Below are 19,264 nucleotides of genomic sequence, written 5' to 3'. Positions count from 1 at the left end.
GTAACAATGTGTTCTCATATTTTCTTGTGGGGACTGAACACCTCTCACAGCCCTTCCCCCACGTTTGATTCAAGCTCGCTCATACTTTATATTCAACTCGAGGTTTTCTAACCCACCACGTTTAAAATGCACCAGCCATCACTTTGAGTACGAGTTGGCTCCTTGTGAATCCAAACCATACCAACATTTCTACTAGCACCTATCCGAATACTTGCGGGCGAGCACATACAAATCATTTTGTCACCACCAGTCTGTCAAGTTTAGCTCTTCTCTGGTGGCGTACGCCCTTGTGCTGATCTCCAACTCTAACAAATGCGTCGTTTGTGCACGTCTGTGCCACCACGTGTTGTCATGTGCCCATGAACAGTGTGAGAACCATTCCAAAATCTTCACTTGTTCATTTTCAAATGTATTTTGGCGCATGAGCAAGTCTAAACATATGTTTAGATTCTGGACTATTATTGGTCCTGTTCATTTCTTTCTGTGTGGGAGGGATGACGGGGGGGAGGGGGGGGGGCTGTGGGTGCTGCAAATTCAGCATTCTAAACTCGCACAACTCAGCAAAATGTCTGAAACCATGAGCCTTTGTCCACTACTAACAGCCAATAAAGCAGCCGGGATTTGATGAATGTGGCACCCCTGCCGCCTCGGCCTCTTCGTGGCTGTGGGATAGCGCAGGGTGCCAGAACCCTATTTCGCACAAGAGCTTTATGCGATCAATCCCTTTCTTTCAGCGCTAACACAAAACATGAACAATGGATTTATTGCCAGCTAGTAGAAAGCAAAAGGCACTCACCACACAGCTCCTTGGTGTCGACATTACTGGAGTCAGCAAGAAAAGCAAGCGAGAGACAAGAGGCAGACATTAGTCTATGGGGTCATAACCTTGTTACAAACATGCTTCACGGTCATCTAAGCCAAGAGGTCTAAACACATTTTGATGACTTTACACTATACAGTCTTTTTAACTCGACGCGGTGTTGCATTTTTTAATGGTGACATATCACAAAAAAGCAATTATCTGAAAACAACATGATTTGTCAAGGGTAGGCTAAAGAGAATAACATTTCATATCTTTAATCAGAAGAGGCTATACGGTGATCCTGTAATTGACATCTTCAAAAAAAAAAGTGCTAGATGATGGCTCAGGGCAGTGGTCTTCAAACTGTGGGGCGCACCTCCATTGGGCTCCCTGGGTATATTGCAGATGGAGGGACGCACATGCCTCTGTAACTGTAAATAAGGGTGTCCTCGAAACACAGCTTTGTTCGTTTGGTGCTTTTCCAGACTGTCTTCACTTACATGCAGTGGTACTAGTGTTTTAACAAAGTATGTAAACTGTGATCCTATGAGCCACAGGGGTGGAGACAAAAGACATGATTTAAAAGAGCAGAATACTCTGTAACCATGTTAATGTTTTCTCCTTCAGGTAATAGTATATCAAAATAACACATGCACCTTAAATGAAAATTATATGCAAGTTAAAGTAATCAGTGGAAAATGCACGCTTCTGCTATATGAAACCTCATTTGGTTTATGAGATCACTGCAGACATCTGTGACCAGAGTCACAGAATTGATTTCTAGTTTGAGCAGGGGGACAAAAATGACTTGTGTATAGTGCTACAAGGTCCCAGTCTGTGCAAGTCATTATTTCTGTTTTGTATTACACACATCATAAGGTAGTCTGCGGCAAAATGATTTAGCTTTTAAGATAAATCAATTGCTTTCAAAATATATATGCAACATGATTTAGGATCTGATTTTGAGTTTGGTGTAATTTGAAGTAGTGTCCCTTCAAATGGTGGAGGACATTTCCTCTGCTATCCCAAGGATTCTTTGCTTGCCAGATCTAGAGATGACCGCAGTCATGTGTACACTGAAAGAAACCAGCCTCACAGCGATTCCGTTCAGTACACTAAAAGTTTGGTGTACAGCTGCCATCAGTTTAGATGGCCGTCCACCAAGCGTTCGTCATTCTTTTGTTTTTCAAAAACAAAGTGTGAGTTTGTTTTAGAAAAACAAAAAACTAATGACCCCCACATTTGTGGTGTTTTCCCCCAAGTGTAGGGGTAATTATTTTTGTTTTCCTATCCCTTCTGTTGCTTAGAATGAAAAAAGGTGCACTTTAAGAAGAAGGATACATTGAGAAAGAAAAAGACAGATGAACAGATCAGGTTCAAGTATTGTCCTTGAAAATACTGCGGCTAAAAACGTGTTCCAATGAGACCGTTCAAGTATGTTCTTTGGTGACTAGTGACGTGGTCAAAAAGTACTAAGCAGGGAAACGATTATCTGCTCTGAGTCGTTTTGCTGTTAGTTCGTCAGGGACATTAATGGTCTTTGCATAAAAGGTAAAGTACAAAAGTTTGATGAGGCTGAGAAAAAAATATTTCCAAAAGATGAATTAAATAAACAATAAATGAGTTTGAAGCCCATAAAGACGTTGAGCTGTATCGTTTTCTGGCCATGGATGTACAATGCACTTTCTAAATAATCAGCTGTGAGTCGTCAGTGTTGAAAGTTGAAGTGCGTTATCGAGGCACTTGAAACGGACATTAAACATCTTTTTTTAGGTCGAGCGCACACGCACTCTGACCTGTTGTAATCTATCTAGGAGCTTTTAACCACGCCCACCGCATGCCCATCACTATCCCTCGTTCATGGGCTTGTCTTTCAATCCTTTGCTAACATTGGTAAGTGCTTTACGTTTATCCCTCCTTGGGGCAGTTTTGTTACTGCCTTGGCCATCGACCCTGTTACATGGATAATAACACGTTTGCCGATATGTTTGACTGCAAGCGAACTTCCTTTTCCTTTTCTGTCTCCCCTTCATGCTCATGCTTATGGCTGCCATGGTGTTTTGAATTGGCTTGCTTATGTCAACTGGTTTACTTTTTATTTTCAATTTCGGTGGCAAGAAAAATCCAGTTAGGAATTTACAGCGCTAATAGTTTCAACTCAAGCAAACGCGAGATCTATTGCATTGCAAATGTTTGTTTTTATTTTTTTTAAGATCACATGATTGGGGAAATGTCATTACGAAAGAGAGGTGATGGACTGAAAACTGCTTCTGTTTGCCAATAGTTCCCTGTTTGTACTGGCAGATGGGCCGCCTTCAGCAGGGTCTGAGAGGAGGAGTGTGGCATTTGCCGCAGAATCTTCAAATGGCCTGGAGAGTTTCAGAAGACCAATGAGACCCTTTAAATTGTGGTCTACTTCAGACTTTAGTGAGAATCAAATGTTAAGTGTAGCTAAGCAAGGGGATGCTGCCTTCTACAAACATTTGATGATTATTTTTCATGCACATTTTTGTTTCTATCTTTCTGGCAGCAAAGTAGGTGCGTTTTATAACCCGAACTTTAATTATACTTGCTGGGATTGGGTTAAAAAAGAAAGCAGATGGCAAATGTTTCATCGGATTCCTAGTTATACTAACCATTTGCTAGTACTGCTTTCAGAGGTTTTTATTATTGGAGGAGAAATGAGGCCTATTGCCTTTTAGTGCTCAGTGTGTTTGGAACAAGTATTCTGAGTACAGTTAAACAATTAACTTCACTTTTTATGATGTACTTAAAACTAACTCCACTCTCTTTGCTTCATTTCTAAATATCTAATTTTCAGCTAAAAGAGACCGTTTCAGACCAATAAACTGGTGTGCTTTATGGCATCATAAGCAGATCTAGTGCTATGATAAGCTGGTTCTCTGGGGCAGTCACCATTAATATATTATCATATACAGGCACTTGACTAATAATTAGAGGTGCTGGTCCTAGTGCTACCCTTATGGACTGATTTAAGTACATTTGTATACATGAGGTGACCTTCCCTACTAATAAATTTCTGGCATGTGTGCAGAAATTACACATATGTAGAGGAAACCTTGTGTGTGGTCCCAGAAAAATATGTGGGGTGTGGTGAACATTTGGTAAATGCCAACAAGGTAACTATTTTGTGCATATTGACACTTTAAATGCCTGCCTTACTCTTTTCAGAGTGTACAAAAAGTAATGGATGAAATGCCTGAAATGACCTCATATACTGGTAATTACATTGGTTCATCCCAATTGTTATTTTGCACACCATGCCACCTTAATTTGGACCAAGCCATATGCAAATCATTCTTGTCCCTGTTTCAGTGGGAACAGTCCAGCTGGACCTGCCAGGCAAGGTCCTCCTTTAACCAGAACACAAGCAACCCAGGGCCGGTTTCGCTCCTGATAGAGGAAATCAGCCAGGTATGGCTTTGTTCCAGTGGCACAGTGTGCATGAGGCCCCCGTCTGGGCATACCCGACCTAGGGCTACACACTGAGGCACACAAACCGTGATGAATGGAATTCTTGAATTAATCTCAGCCACTGACCTGACAGTTCTAAATAGGCTGTTCCCATAGTAGCAGGATCAAGACTAATTTGCATATGGCTTGGTCCCAACTGAGGTGGTTTATGGTGTGCAAACTAACAATGGACTTGGATGTGGCCCAAGAAATTACCAGTAGCTCAGATTAATTTAACCATTCCATCCATCACTTTGTGTGCTTTCTCGAAGGCAGGATCCACGTTGCCTGTTAGCAAATGTATAGGCATAGACTTTCCCTCACTTTCATACTGAACAATCTCCACTTTACATAGAAAAAGGATGCACAGTTCCAAATGGAATGTTACAATATAGATCATCCCCTAATACAGGAGGGATCTAGAATAGTCCCTGTGGGTAACCTAATTCAGGAACAACTGCCCTCACTCACCTATTGGTGACATGCTTCATCATTGGTGAATGACCTACGGCAACCTTCTTCAAAAGAACTCTGGTAAAGAGCCCCCATGAGAGCCCGTTAGATATTGCAGTGCCGGTCTGACGAGGAGCATAGCTCGATGATGAAGCATGTCACCAATAGGTGAGTAAGCGCACTTGTTCCTGAATTAGGTTACCCACAGGGACTGTTCTTGATCTCTGCTATATTAGGGGAAGATGTATATTGTAACATTCCGTTTGTAACTGTGCATCCTTCTTTCTATGTAAAGTATTATGCACAGGACCATTTCTTTCCCAAAATCTCTCAATTAGAAGCCCTTCCTTTTGTTTTACGACAATCTCCACTTTAGACTGTCTGCTGCTTTACACTTAAGGCTCCTTTCTCGGAAGCAGACTCTGTGGTCCTCATGCTGATTCATGTTTAGACTAGCCCTTATGAGCTGAGTAGATTTATGCTAGTTCTTTGTTGAACTATTTTGAGAAGGTCAGAAGCAATCTGCATCCCAGTGGCCCAATGCAAAGTAGGAACATGCTCTGGTAAGACCTTATGACCTTGTTGACCTCGTTGACAAAGCATTTATACCATTGGACAAGTGAGGCCTTTTGCACACTCAAAGCGTGTCTTATCAAAGCGTGAGAAGCCTTTTGCACACGCAAGCTCCTAGTTACAAGTGTAACCCTGATTCACAAAGGCTTGAGGCACTCTCCATTTATATTAGCGGTTTATTAAGTTTGTTGGTGCATGCCTGTGTTGATACCAGTGGCGGCTGATGACATTTGAAAGTGGTGGGGCGTAAAAGTTCTGGTTGAGTTCCCGATGGAGAGCGAGCATAGTAAGCGAGCCTGACCATGATAAGGCGGGTTCGGGGGTTCTCCCCAACAAAAATTTTGTAACAAGAGTGGGCAAATGGTACATTTTCAAGCCAATTTGAGAAAGCCAGAAATCTACTGAGGAAATACACATCATTGAGATTTGTCAGACTGGATACAATGAGACAGCAAGGAATAAACATTCCATTGCCTGCATTTCTGAAAGTGTCTGCAGCAAACGAGTTTACGTAGGCTGCAATGCCTGCTGCAAAGAACAGATCTGTATGTTATATGAATAGCTGAGTGGGTTAGTAAAGCCAGCCTTTTCCAGCGCTTTAAAACAAATTAAATGCATGTGGTAGAGGGACTATGGAGAGATGAGGGGCACTATAAGGGATAGTCTAAATATGAATATATATGCTATATAGCACATACTGTTGAAAAATACCTATTTAAGTTTGGATTGCCTGAGTTGGTATTGAAGAGCGTCAAAAATATTGTGCTAGCAAACATTTGCATAATTTTAGGAGTTATAATAATAAAAAAATATATATTCCACTAGTACAAAGTATGGTCTGAAAGATTTGAGACACCTCTTTGAAACATTAATGCTTAGAAAGCAACTTGTTTGCATTGCAAACTGACATTCATCAAAAGTAAAGAAACAATAACTAGCAAAAGCTCAAGGGGTAAATGCTTCATACAAAGTTACTTTACACTCTTCACCTCAGGGTAGGAGGCTTGCCAACTGACAAATAAGGGCTCTGCCAAAATTTGCAAAGTTACAGTAAAATTACTGGAAATTATGTGTAATTATGTGAAATACAAATCTATCATTGTGAACCATATTTTATCACAAAATGTTTCCTTCTGTCAACTTTTTAAACTTGGGACTCATTTAAACTAAAACGCTGGGAACAGCCACCTGTGTTCTGTTGTTCCTGTGCGTTTGCTGTAAAAGTTTACCTTGACTGGCGCATTGTCTGTAACATTTTCTTGCAAGTGGCGAGTAGTTACGTGAAGTGGCGTAATTCTGGCGATTCATGTAACAATTCCCAAAACTACTCAAATTAGTCTAGCGTAATTTAAAATGTGCTCATTACTATTAACAATAGATCAACTCTTGCATTGACAGGTACTACTCTACGCTGAGAGAAGCTTGGTGATGCTTTATTTGGTGAGGCTCCTGCATGGTCTCCACCTCCAAAGAATTTGTACGTCACTGTGTTATGACATATGCTATTTATCCACAAGACTCAGCTCAGTTGCATTCTCTTCACTAGGATGGTATTTGTGATCAACATTACTTCAGCTGTGACTTTGTTTCAGATTGATGTGTACTTATGGAGTAAACACATGGGTCTAACGTGATGCAACATGTTGCCATATAAATGCTTCTTGTGCTATTAGTTCATGTTTGTCAAAGGTTCAGCTCCTGAGGAGTATATAAAACATTTAATGCAAAAAATAGAGTTTGAATTGGGCAGATACTCCATAGTGTTGCTGAGAATACAATAATAACACTTCTAAGCCTTCGTTCTTCACGTAGTTGGGCTCTCTTTCCTGATTCAAAAGTTCGTTTTTTAAAAATGTATGCCAATAATGGATGACACAAGCTAAACTAGATATTTCAGCTCCTCAAAGATTTAAAAAAAAAACTTTCTGATGTCCCAGCAGAGAGCACAACTTTGGCCGGAATTAGCTTTCGTTGAAGGTGGGTGAAGCCCAAATAGATTTGTGTTGGCCTACGCAGCAGGTGACATGAAGGTTAATGCGTCCTTCAAAACCTCAAATATGGTTTCCCTTATAAGAAGAAGGGCGCATACAATTTGAGCCTTTGAGGTCAATTGTTGATAACTATTTGGAATGAGTGCTCCTAAAATGAGTTTTATGTTAATTTCAAAGCTCTTTACTATGTTCTGGAACAGTGAGCTAGTCAGTAAAAAATCTGTGAGTTAAAGCCAATGGTACTGATATTGGAGTATAACCTTCTGGTTACATATTTTATATCCTTGTAAAATCAACTCAGCCGCCACACCTTTTGCGGATGCTCAAATGATTGTCATGGAAATGGGTTATACTAGCACCTAGTATTGCTTTGCTTCAGTGATTCTGTGAGGACACTAATAGATCCTAGAAAATTGGATCATAGAAAATTATATAATTAATCTTTATATACCAGAAATGTTTCTCGGAGGAGCTGACATGACTGACCTCAACAGTTTTAAGGCAGGGCAAACAAGATTCTCATTGGTGTGGCTACTTAAGGTGTTGTTGGTTCCAGTCGGAGGAGGACCTACAAGCTACCTGGGCAGACACAGCAATGCACTGCCATTCATGCATTCTGAAGGTGCTACAAGAGGCACTGATGGTGTTGAAGGCTACACCAGAAAACATTGACTGCATAATTTACACATAAGGCACGGAGATAAGGGTACCATTTCTCCCTCTTATAATTACAACCCACACAGTTACCCAACTGTGATATAAACATCTCCTTAGGTGAATCACTGCTCATTGAGCTGGTGCAGCTGATCATAGGAGCACAGAACCCAGCTATACTCTTTGTCAGAGGGACAACATCCAGTTGATTGGCTATTCTGAATATCAACCTTGAATATTTGGAGATACCATTGACATTCCAATGAGCAAGTGCCTGAATTAGTGAAGGTCTCCAATGAAACCTGCCCTCAGGTACAGCAAGACAGAAGGCCATAAAGGGGAAATGTGGAGTTGCCATACTCTGTAAATGGAGCTCCATTTTTGGGTATTGTGTCCTACTTTGAGTTTTGACTTTATGATTTAGAGACTCAAAACGTCAGCATCGAAAAATATGGTAACCATTGAATGTGGAACATGACTTTAGTGGACACCCGCTTCAAGCTTTTCATGCCAAGCAAAATGTGACAATTGAGCCTAAACGGCTCCTGCGGCAGCTCCGGAGGGGCATGGAGACATAGCTGAAGCAGCCTATATGTCTGGACACACCCATCCTTCACTTTTGCATTGACTGCCACCAAAGAGGTTCCCAAGTGTTTCTAACGCTGAACCTGAAACTTCAAACTAGTCAGTAGAAAAAAGTAATGTAACCAAATGACTTTGCTGATATATTGTAACTGTTCTTACATTAGGCTTTTCTGACACCCGTCAGGTGTAGGTTATGCTGTATAAAACCACAATACAAATAATGAATAAATGCGTATCAAAGTAGAGATCAGGGAAAACCTAGATTGAATGGCCAACAAATGCAATAGGTACAGCATATAGACCAAGCACAACATTTAGGTTATGTGCAGCACACAGCTGAAGTAAAAATATAGAGCAAAACATATTAAGTCCAGCATGCAAATCAAATGGAACCCTCACGCTGGGCCCAACATAAAGATTATGCCCAAAATGTAGACAAAGCACAAGATAAAGACCACGTCCAAAAGAGCCACACAAATCCACCTTTGAGCTGTGAACAACTTTATTCATACCTGTTTGCAAAGTTGAAACTAAGCATTGTATAAAAAAATTCAGTCCTTGTCAATGATTTTTTTTTATGCCATTGGTTTTAAGATAATTTCTTGTAATGACCGGTTCATGAGTTTTTAATTCGGTCTCTTGGTAATCCCCTAAGCTTTTTCAAGGTAGTCAGATCTACTAAGTATTTAAGGCGTTGTGGATTTCTTGTTTCTCTTAAAAACCCACAGCATAAAGGAACTCACTATTGACAAAGACAGAATCTTTTATAGGGTTCTTGATCTCAATTTTGGACTTACATGCTTGAGCAAACATTGGGCGTGGAGAGCAATTCCACATGGAAGCCCCATGGCACCTAAAATCAAAATTCTGCTTCAAATAAGAATAAGGAGCAGTTCTATTGAAAGTGCTGACCAAAGAGCACCTTGCATTGCATCGTTGGTTTTGCACTTAATCCACCACTGTTCTCCAGAAAGAGATATGAATTGGATTTAGTGTTGGACCAGGACGATAACATATCCAATTGCTATTAAGACCTTGATCATGAGGTGTGGAAAACCCAAACTCCCTGTTCGCACCCAAAATAGGATTAGGATGTGTGTGCAGATTGTGGGTGTTTGGCACCTCGATTTGCAGCAGGAGAAATCTGCAATTAGTATATTATTTCACTTTCAAGGGTGTCACATACATGTTCATGTGCAAACTGTGCACCTGCTAAATTTTGAACGCCACACAAATGCAAATTAACATGTGCGTACTTTTACACAATTTTTGAAGGCTAATCCTCATAGGGCCTTAGGTGTAGTACAGGCCAGCTGCCCTTCTTTTGTACTCTGCAGTTTGTACACTTAGCTCAGAATATAGTGTTCTCTATAGTTGAATGGACATTAGTAACAGTAGGTGGTGTTCATACCACTGTTAGAGGGTTAGGGTTTGTTTTGCCTGACACAGGAACATACTGGGGGGCGAGAGCCACAAGAAGCCAATGGGAAACGGTGGATGTGTTAGCGTCACAGATATTTGAGTATGCATTACGCCTTGCTAGACCTCTTTTTGGACAGTGCCCTTCACAAGATATTTCACCCATGCTTCTGCCCCTCTTTTAGTTACTGTTCTGCTCGTCTTTAAGAGAAATAAGAAAAAGTCAATATAATTTGACTTTACTATTTTAAATCAGCAAGTCCTGAAACGTGTGGAAGAAAATCCAGGATTTTTATGTTAAAATGGTGTGATGTTGCACCCTGTGGTATCATGGCAGGTCAGGAATCAATGGATTGGTTTCTCCCATAGCCTGGGCGTGGATAGCTTGCAGACAGGGATGGCCTGTTAGTCACTGATGGCAGACTCGTATGCCAGGGTTTTCTGCTGGAAAAGGCCTGGTGGCAGAATGATCTTGGGCCCACTCTGAAATTGATTTGATAATGTTGATTGTTTTGTGATGGTTGGATTTCCACATGGCAGTTATTGTACTGTAAGTCAACGTGCAAGGTCAGGTTTTCAGTTGTTCCAGTATGTTGTACACATTTGTAAATAAATAATAGGAAAATGAGACCCCCTTGTTAAACCACAGGAGGTCTGGACCCGAAACATAGTACACCCTCAATAGGCAAGTGACACTTTAGTGTTACACGTCATGTGCAAAATGTATAGGAAAAGGCAGCTGTATTGACATATTTAGAACTATGATGCAAAAATACTAATGGGTGGTAAAACGTTGAACAAGTAAAATTTACAAAGATTGGTCTTCTTTCACGTAGTTACATCCGCCACCGTATCTGTTCAATTTCACCACGATGACAGCTACAGCGTTTTGCGATCAAAGCGCAATCTTCGATGGATCGCCCTACCATTAGTAATACAACATTCAGTATTCCCTCCCTTTACTAATTCCACATCTACTGCTTGGAGATGTCTTAGACACCTCCCATGTTCCTTGAAATGTTTACTGTGGACATACGTTTATCAGTGGCATGCCGCAAAATGATGGGACCGCCCTGAAGAGGATGCCCTTAGTCCCCCATATCGAACAGATATTCATAGGTGCTGGGCTGTAAAGGGGCCTCCTGAAGGGGTGTGGGACCCTGCGCTGCCAAGACTGCAGGAGTCTGTGTTATGCTCCTGACATTCATTTGTTAAGCTGTTTTTTGTTGTTGCTGCAATTGCTTATTGATTAGATTGTTTAGAGAGTAACATATCCAATAATCAGTGCTTTAAATGGGCAGGTACTGTCCGCAACTGAGTACCTGCACTTCTTTAATTTGAAAGGGACAGTACCTACACTGCTGCAATACGTTACAATGGATGAGTAATGGCACCTTTCAGGAGTAAACAGGTACTCTTGAATTAGAGAGTATCTGCACTTCTATATTTCCATTTAAAGCACGGACAATAAGACAATACAATATTACAGATAGTGGCACAAAGTAATAACTCAGCTGCTCATTATGGTAGTAACAGTTACACAAACATATTACTGCAGATATACCCTTGAATCATGATGCATAGAATGAGAACCACAAAGAGAGTAGAATGAAGGGGAATGTGTCTTTCCACAGGGTATCCTCCACTATATGATCGTCTCGTCTGACCTGGCTTAGCAGTATTTCTTCTGCCACTGCCCATTCCTGGGTATCCTTAAGCCATCCCTTTGCACTAGGCTCCTGAGTATTCATCCAAGCGATCGCTACTCGCCTGGCTAATAATACAGCTAACTGCTTAAATTTTCATTCCATTTTTTTACCCCTTTTTTTTTCATAGCCCCCAGTAAGCATTTTACGGGAGTCCGTTCTAATTCCATCCCGCTATACTTCTCAAAGTTTGTACCACAAAGCCCCAGAAATTTTGCACTGCTTGACAATTCCAAGTTAGGTGTAGGAAGGTTGCTGGTCGGGAGTGAAAACTGTGACAGCTATCATCTTTACTATGGTCAGTTCTATATAGGAAGACTGGAGTAACATGTGCGATGTATATTATTAAAATGTATTAGCCTAAATCTCGCATTACAGATCCTCTGTCGGAGCAGGGCACATGCTGCCTTCCAGTATACCTCCTCCAGTGGTGCGCTCAACTCTGCTTCCCAAGTCTCCCTGGCCCGTACAGTATGCCTGGATGTGTCTGCCATCATGGCCTTGTGGATATGAGATATAATATGCTTGCCCCTCCCCATATTCCAGGAGTACCCTAAGCATTGCCGACGAGGAGGGGAGTGGGGGGGGCTCAGGGTGTGTGCGACATATCTCTCTCACAATATTTAGTATGCTGAAATAAATCAAAAACCGTCCCTAATTTACCCCAAAAGCGAACTGAGCTGCTTCAACTGTTACAAAAGTTTCACTGGGGTAAAGATCTGCGAGTGTTAGACATGCACCCTCTCACCAAGGTCGAACATCCACCATAGTGATCAGGTGTCGAAACTCTGGGAGATCCCAAAACTCAAATTAGCGGGCAAATGATGCCCACAGTGAAACCACCCTCTGCACGCATCCAAAGCATTGTTGTGTGTTTTATTATGTATGCAAGCTTGTGGCCCCCACCAACCCAGTGTAGAGTAGTCGTGCTAGTGTTTCAGTTCGAGTTGTCCCTGAGAAGGGTTTTCTCCCACTTGTCCCCCCCTGTTAGCCACCACACTGCATGCAGTAATTGGAAGGCTAATACCCAAATCAGCCACCTCTGTACTCACTGCGGTCATCTGTTTCTTCAGGACTGCCAGGTCCCCCTGAAGGGTCCCTATGTTGGTCTCTGCGGAAACTTTGTCTGAGACTTTGCGCAGGTCTGCCCGTAAAAAGTTGACGTTGATTGAAACAGTCTCTATCTGGCGTTCCAATGCTGAACGAAGTCCATGAATAGCTTGCAACAAGTCCGCCCTAGTGGGCTCCATTGTGTCCCCCTCTGGGGACTCGCCTCCACACCCACCCATCTGTCGTGTGAGGCATTAAGTGGGTTGTTTTGGGGTGGTGTATTGCGTTATGGAGTGCGAGCCGGTCCTCCATGCCTCCCTATCAGGGCTTGGGAATCCGTCCCCTGGGGTGGCGTGCAATAGTCCTCTTAGCAACCTGATGAGCGTTTTACAAAATCTTGAGCGCTCCACCAGAAAGGGTCCGCCGGCACCCATCTAGAGTTTTTATACATGCCCTTCAAATAGTCATTGTTCAATATACCAGAGAGTCCTTGCTTGCCTCCCCCATCAGCGCTACTAGCACATCACCAATCCCCCTCCAATAGGCAGTGTGGCACCCAGTGGGGGGGTCCTCCCCAGTCTCCCCTCACCACGCCTGGCCACGGAAGAGAGGTGGGCCCCAGGGATCCAGTCCCCCACAGGGCTTTATCAATTTCAGGCCCCCCAGGGCATCGTCGTCAGCCAGGCCACCAGGGCTCTCCTGCACCGATCACGCTCCCGCCCTCCCAGGCTCCACCGTCAGGGCCAGCAGGTTAGCCAGAGGCAGGTGCTGGGACCAATTCGCAGGTCTTGTCCGTGGCCTGCACTGCTTAAGTGGCCCCCTGGCTTTGGCTGAGCGGAATTCTGTGTGCCTCCCCAGCAGGCACTGGCCCTCAATCGATCATCGCTGCTGCCATTCTGAGATCCTTGTGACCGCAGGATATTCAGGCATACTGGCCCCTTGACGGGTCGTGTAGAAACTGGAGGATTCTGCAGAATTTTATTTGTTACCGGGGAGAACTCGGGGTTCACGTCCTGTCGGCCATTTTGTCAGGCCACGCCCCATTGGCACCAAGAATATTTAATGTGGTGCAAATTTGGTAATTATCACCTCGCTCAGTAACCGTAATTATCATCTATGCCATTTGTACCAGGGATATGCTCTCCTTTTTAGGTGTGGTATTAGCCAAGACCTTTTGATTTTACTAAAATTATATGTATAATAATATACTGACATAAAGGGGCTTTCAGCCACCTCTCTTCACTGGTCTGTAGTTATTCACATTTTGCTTCCACCCACTATAGCATACAGCATAGGGAAATGGGACTCAGTTCCTGCCAAAGCTATTGTAAATTCCTTTTGATGTGTCTGCTGTATATGTGACTGGTGGTATTTCAAAGCGTTACAGATTGCTTCCATTTGAAACGGTTCAGTATTAAGTTATTTGGTTTTAATATACATGCAGTACACAAACCCAAAGCTTCAATCTTATACATGTGAATTTATAAGCAGGCAGTTCTTCAGAACACGTTTATTCTGGACTTCTTTTCACCAGTGATCCTTTAGTAAACTTTGCTTCTTTCGTGCCTTCCTTCTTTGTTGCCTTTTTTCCTGCCTTCCTTTCCTTCTTTCTCTTTCTTTCTTTTTCTTTCTTTCTCATTCTCTTCCTCCTCTCTTTCTCCTTTTTATCTTGCCCTTTCCCTCTTTATTCCCTTCTTTCCCTCTTTCTTCCCTTCTTTCCCTCTTTCTTCCCTTCTTTCCCTCTTTCTTCCCTTCTTTTCCTCTTAAAGAATGGCAGACAGTGTCAGAATGATTGGATATTTTTTAGGTCTTTGTTAGCCAAAACCTTTTTATTTTACTAAAATTATGTGTATGACAGTTACTTATAGGGGTTTTCAGCCACACTTCATGCATTTGTCTGTGGTTGTGACATTTTTCCCCAACTCACTCAAGCGCACATCAAAGGCAATGCACCAGCCCACTTCAGCCACTGACTGACTTCACTATGAGTTACTGCGTGCTGCTCTTTCACAATGAGCACACCCACGCACAAAGTAGTTCCCTTTAGTACTAGGGAGTATCATAGTGATGAGTACGTTTTTGAGAACAAAAAACATTTTTTGACTTTAGGAATTTTTTTTGTTTTGCTTTTCGGATTGAAAAACATTTAGAATCTTCCCCAATAGTAAAATTTTACAACAACCATGACAAAACAAGAATTGTCAAAAATCTGGTGGACAAAGCCAGACCTATTGGACTTTCCAACGGTTGTTTAATCTGACCCCCATGTAGGTTTGTTGTTGGATTATTGCAGATATCAGTTGCTTGTTGAGTGCAAACCTTCCATCAGGCGTGCAACTGAATGTAAATTGATGAGGAAGCTCAGTATGTTTGGGAGGTTGGCATGCTTGTACTATTGTACAAATGTCAGTGAAAACTGCTGATGTTTTACATGACTGAAGCTGTTTTGGAATTTAAGTACGCATTTTAAACAAGCATTTGCAATTCAACGGGTCTCGCATTTGCTCGAGTTAGAGCTATTAGAGTTGTAAACTCCTAACATGGCTTTTCTTGCCACATAAACTGATAATGAATGGTAAAACAGTTTCACATGTACGAGCCGACGGTCGCCATGAGCATGAAGGAGACACAGAAAAGAAAACAGAAGTTCGCTTGCAGTGAAACGTATCGTCAAAAGTGCAATTATCCATATAACTGGCAAAAGTAGAATTATCCATGTAACAGGATAAATGTCATGCAAAGCACTCGACTACTGCCCAGCGAGTTCACGCTGCATAGTAAATAAAAAGAAATAGTGCAGATGCCATTCAGAAAACACAAAGCCTTGAATGGTTTCAGTAGTTTACCGGTGCTATAGAGGAGGGCTAAACACCGAAACGTATGCATGCCTTTCTCTAATGAAATGAAGCAAATTTTAATAAGCAAGCCATGAACCAACCAAACTGATGGGTGTGGTTAAAAGCCCACAGAGAGATTACAACGAGGGCCAGAGTGCTTGCGCGAGCTTGACCCTAAAATGGTGCACTCTATGGAACGTCAATGGTTCTAGACTCCCATTTCTGTAATCCCAGGGTGCTCTTAGTAACGGCCACAGTAAATTGCTATATCATTGTGGCCCTTGGAAAAGGGGGCACAAGGGACTGCACACAACTGAATATAACACCTACTAAATACAACGGAACTCTAATTGAGTGATCAATTTAGTTCTGGGCTCCTTCCTATCGTTCCATTACATTGAAGAAGAAATCAACTTGGTTAACTTATTACAGTACATTCTATTCAGGTGGAGGGCTAGTGGTTTGATTTCAAAAACGTTATTATGTGGTTATGGAAACAATCTCAAAAATATGGCTAGGTTGTACAGCTGTATTTTTTGTTGCAATCTCCTAGAAGATCTTGGGAGAACTTTGTAAAATTGAAAAAGATTTTCATTGTCAAATCCACATAAAAAACGGACTGTGTGCCAATTTACTTTGCATATACTCTTATTTAACAGTCGCAAAATGGTTCTTCATATCATATTGTTGACAAAAACAATTAGTGTTATCTTTCTGAACTAGCGATTATGAATCTGAAAAGGTCACGAAAGTGATCAAAAATCAGGAACTTCGCAAAACTTCCCTTGTAGAAAAAAACAACTTTGCATACCATTAGTCTTAAGGTGCCTTTTTAACATTTTGGTTTGGATGGACCTAAAGAGAGGTAGCAAATAGCGGGTACAAATTGGCACTGACTTTTTGTGACCTGCTTTTTCACCAAGCGAGCTACATACCTAATTCCAATAACCGGGGGGGGCGGTGGCGAGGACGCAAAATGACCTGCATAAGAAATATTAATTAGTCAGGTTGTAATTAGCTTTCTGCTGTAATTGGCTGCTAATGAATGGATGGAGGCCTGCTAGAAATAGAAGACCATCTATCTACCTAGAGACATACCTGCATTTGCATTCCCAAAAGGAAAACATTTAATTATAAATAGGAACAGCCATTATCCATGAAGGGGATAGGTGTTTAACCACTGCTGCTCCCACTGAGGCCGCTGACACAGTTCCCGAAGAGGGACTTGTCCCATTGGGATACCTTTCCCTTTGCAAATCAATTACCACCAATAACTGATCAATAGTTTGCAACCACAATTTCAGTCACACACTGTTGAAGACCCTTTAGTTCACCCCTCCTATTTGTGATTCAAAATGGGTAACAAAGGCGCTTTCGTTTTTTCCAACTCGTATAAGGACTTTTTTATTTTACCTTGAAAAACACCAGTGTTGCGACTGGAAAAGTATTTTAAGCAGTAACAGGGTTTATAAATCACAAACGGGCTTTATAAATACGGCCCTTTATTTGGGGGAAATCCCACACACTCCTGGGTTGTAGTTAATTACAGTTGTTTGACATTCTTCTGCAGAAGAACAAAATGTGCACAATAATCCTAGTCACTGCTTTTTGTCAGATGGACCAGTGGCTTCTGGGCTCCTGACAAATACGGATGTGGGTCTCGTAGACCCGCCACAGCTCACTTCGAGCCACATCGCCAAGACCTTGTGTCTCCTTCAAGGTCTGGTTTCAAATCTCACTCCTCCCCGAGGGTTTTCCTTTCATTGTGCTGCTCCAGCGATGCCCAGCAAATCAATCACCAATATCTCTGGGATAAAAAAGACATCTAGAGCGAAAGAGGACAGGCGCACTGGTTGAAATTGATTGTTGACTCATGAAGAGAGATTTTTCTCATTAATGTACCCCGAAGAAGCCCAACGGGTTCGCGATAGTCACCAGTGAGAGCCATCGCTGACGATTGCACTTAGCGGATGTCCTAATGCTCTGTGACAGCAAGGCCTGAAGACAACCGAATACCTCTTGTCTGTCGTCGCAGATCTAGTCCTGAAGAAGCTACAATGCTACACTTCTTTCACAAGGCAATCAATCTTCTCTTCAAATCGCCTCCTTAGAGATTCGTCCAAGCCACAGGCTCCTGGCTGGCTTCCGACTGACGAGACGCCGGTCTCCTTTTCTTCCAACATTGTCTTACAATTGTTAAATAGTTCGCAGTGTTTTTTTCTTCTTTCTTTTATAGTCTATATTTGTATAATATGCAAATTTGTCATGCAAATTTATTTTTAATGTATTTTCAAAAGTGTAAAAAAAAAAATCTGAAATGGAAAATGGCTATTTTTTTTTATCACTATGCATGCTTTTCTATAAAAAGTTAATCAGTTTGCGCCCGACAAAGGTTATCAGGGAATGCGCTTGAAAATTGAGGAAATCCTGTTTTATGATCAGTTGAAGCCAGGTGTGCGCCTAGTCCCGTCATCCAGCAGACTATGTATGGATTGATGTGTGCTCGATGCGCTGCATGAAGCCAGGTCTGATTGATTCCGAGTGTGCTCGAATCTAAAATTGTACTGGGAAGAGAGTCCGTCCTTGATGAAATTGGAGGGTTAAGTGGCACAGAGCTAGGGGGGGGGGGAGAAAAGCCATTTTAGAGGTTAAACGACACCTGTAACTTTTCTTTAATGCACTTGTAGTTTTCAAATGTTCATGCAGCCAATTATATTGCAGGTGTCCTCACGGCCTTTCATAAAGTCCTTACATGTATTAATGACGTCATCAACAAAATCAGTGTTGACATCTTTTCTGCTTTGCAGGGGGGCAGCTGAGCAGTGCTGAGAACAATATATTCACCTTTTGAGCTGCCATCGCCCACTGTGCTGACCACTTTGGGACAGATCTCATTAGAGAGCGTGAGAAGTGCCACTTAAAATCCCTCTAAAACCCATTACAAAATCATTTGAATGGCAAAGTTTATGCCCGGCTTAGGCTGATTATTTGTCATGTATACGTGTGGAGCTGGGTCGGCAGTATTTTGGCATCTTTGACACCAAATTGGATAAATAGGGTCCTTTAATGAGGTCAGACTGGTTATGATTTTGATAGCTGTGATAATTATGGCCTTGCACAATGCTCTTTACTTGTCATAATTGAGATTTTATGCTTTTGCTTCAACGGGGCCAACTGACATTTTTTAATTTGTTTTAGATTTATCTATGATTCCCTTCAAAAGATGTTTTTTACTATAAACTGACTCTGCTGTCTTAGGCTGTGTTTGCCCCTACATTGCTCTTTGTTGCCTAAACATGTGAAATTAGTCTTTAATGTTGTTGGATAAACTGATGCACTCAAACATTTTGATGCGTGGGATAAATGGGTTGCAGATCCCCCAATGACGCAAATATATTTTTTTATACCATTTTATGTTTGCTTTAGGTTTGTGTTGTGTTGGCTGTATTGCTATAATTAAGTGCTATTTATTGGAGATTGTATGATATTTGTATTTGTAATATGCCAAGAAATTGGGTAATGCGTTATATTTCTGTAATCATTTATTTCTTGGAAATATAAAACAATCTGAATCAGTAGTATTGTGGACAGCGGTAACACATTTTTCCGCCCTAGTGAACAGAATGTACTACTTTTGGCTAAAGGCTGGTGGAATTTGATGTCTGTGAAGGACGGAATTATGCTCACCTCTTGAAAGTAAATACACTTTGCTATTTTAAT

General features: G+C 41.7%; 1 protein-coding gene across 1 annotated transcript in view; it reads right to left on the bottom strand.

Moving 5' to 3' along the window:
• The window catches only part of NECAB2 (N-terminal EF-hand calcium binding protein 2), a 1,008,614-nt gene that overhangs the window by 585,341 nt on the left and 404,009 nt on the right, over positions 1-19,264 (bottom strand). Inside the window, exon 4 of the mRNA XM_069215706.1 lies at positions 797-822. Coding sequence (XP_069071807.1) covers positions 797-822 — 26 coding nt within the window. The remainder of the gene's footprint in view (positions 1-796; positions 823-19,264) is intronic.

This window comes from Pleurodeles waltl, chromosome 12 (genome assembly GCF_031143425.1).
Source record: "Pleurodeles waltl isolate 20211129_DDA chromosome 12, aPleWal1.hap1.20221129, whole genome shotgun sequence".
NCBI classification, from domain to species: Eukaryota; Metazoa; Chordata; class Amphibia; order Caudata; family Salamandridae; genus Pleurodeles; species Pleurodeles waltl.
This window is presented reverse-complemented; position numbering and strand designations above follow the sequence as displayed.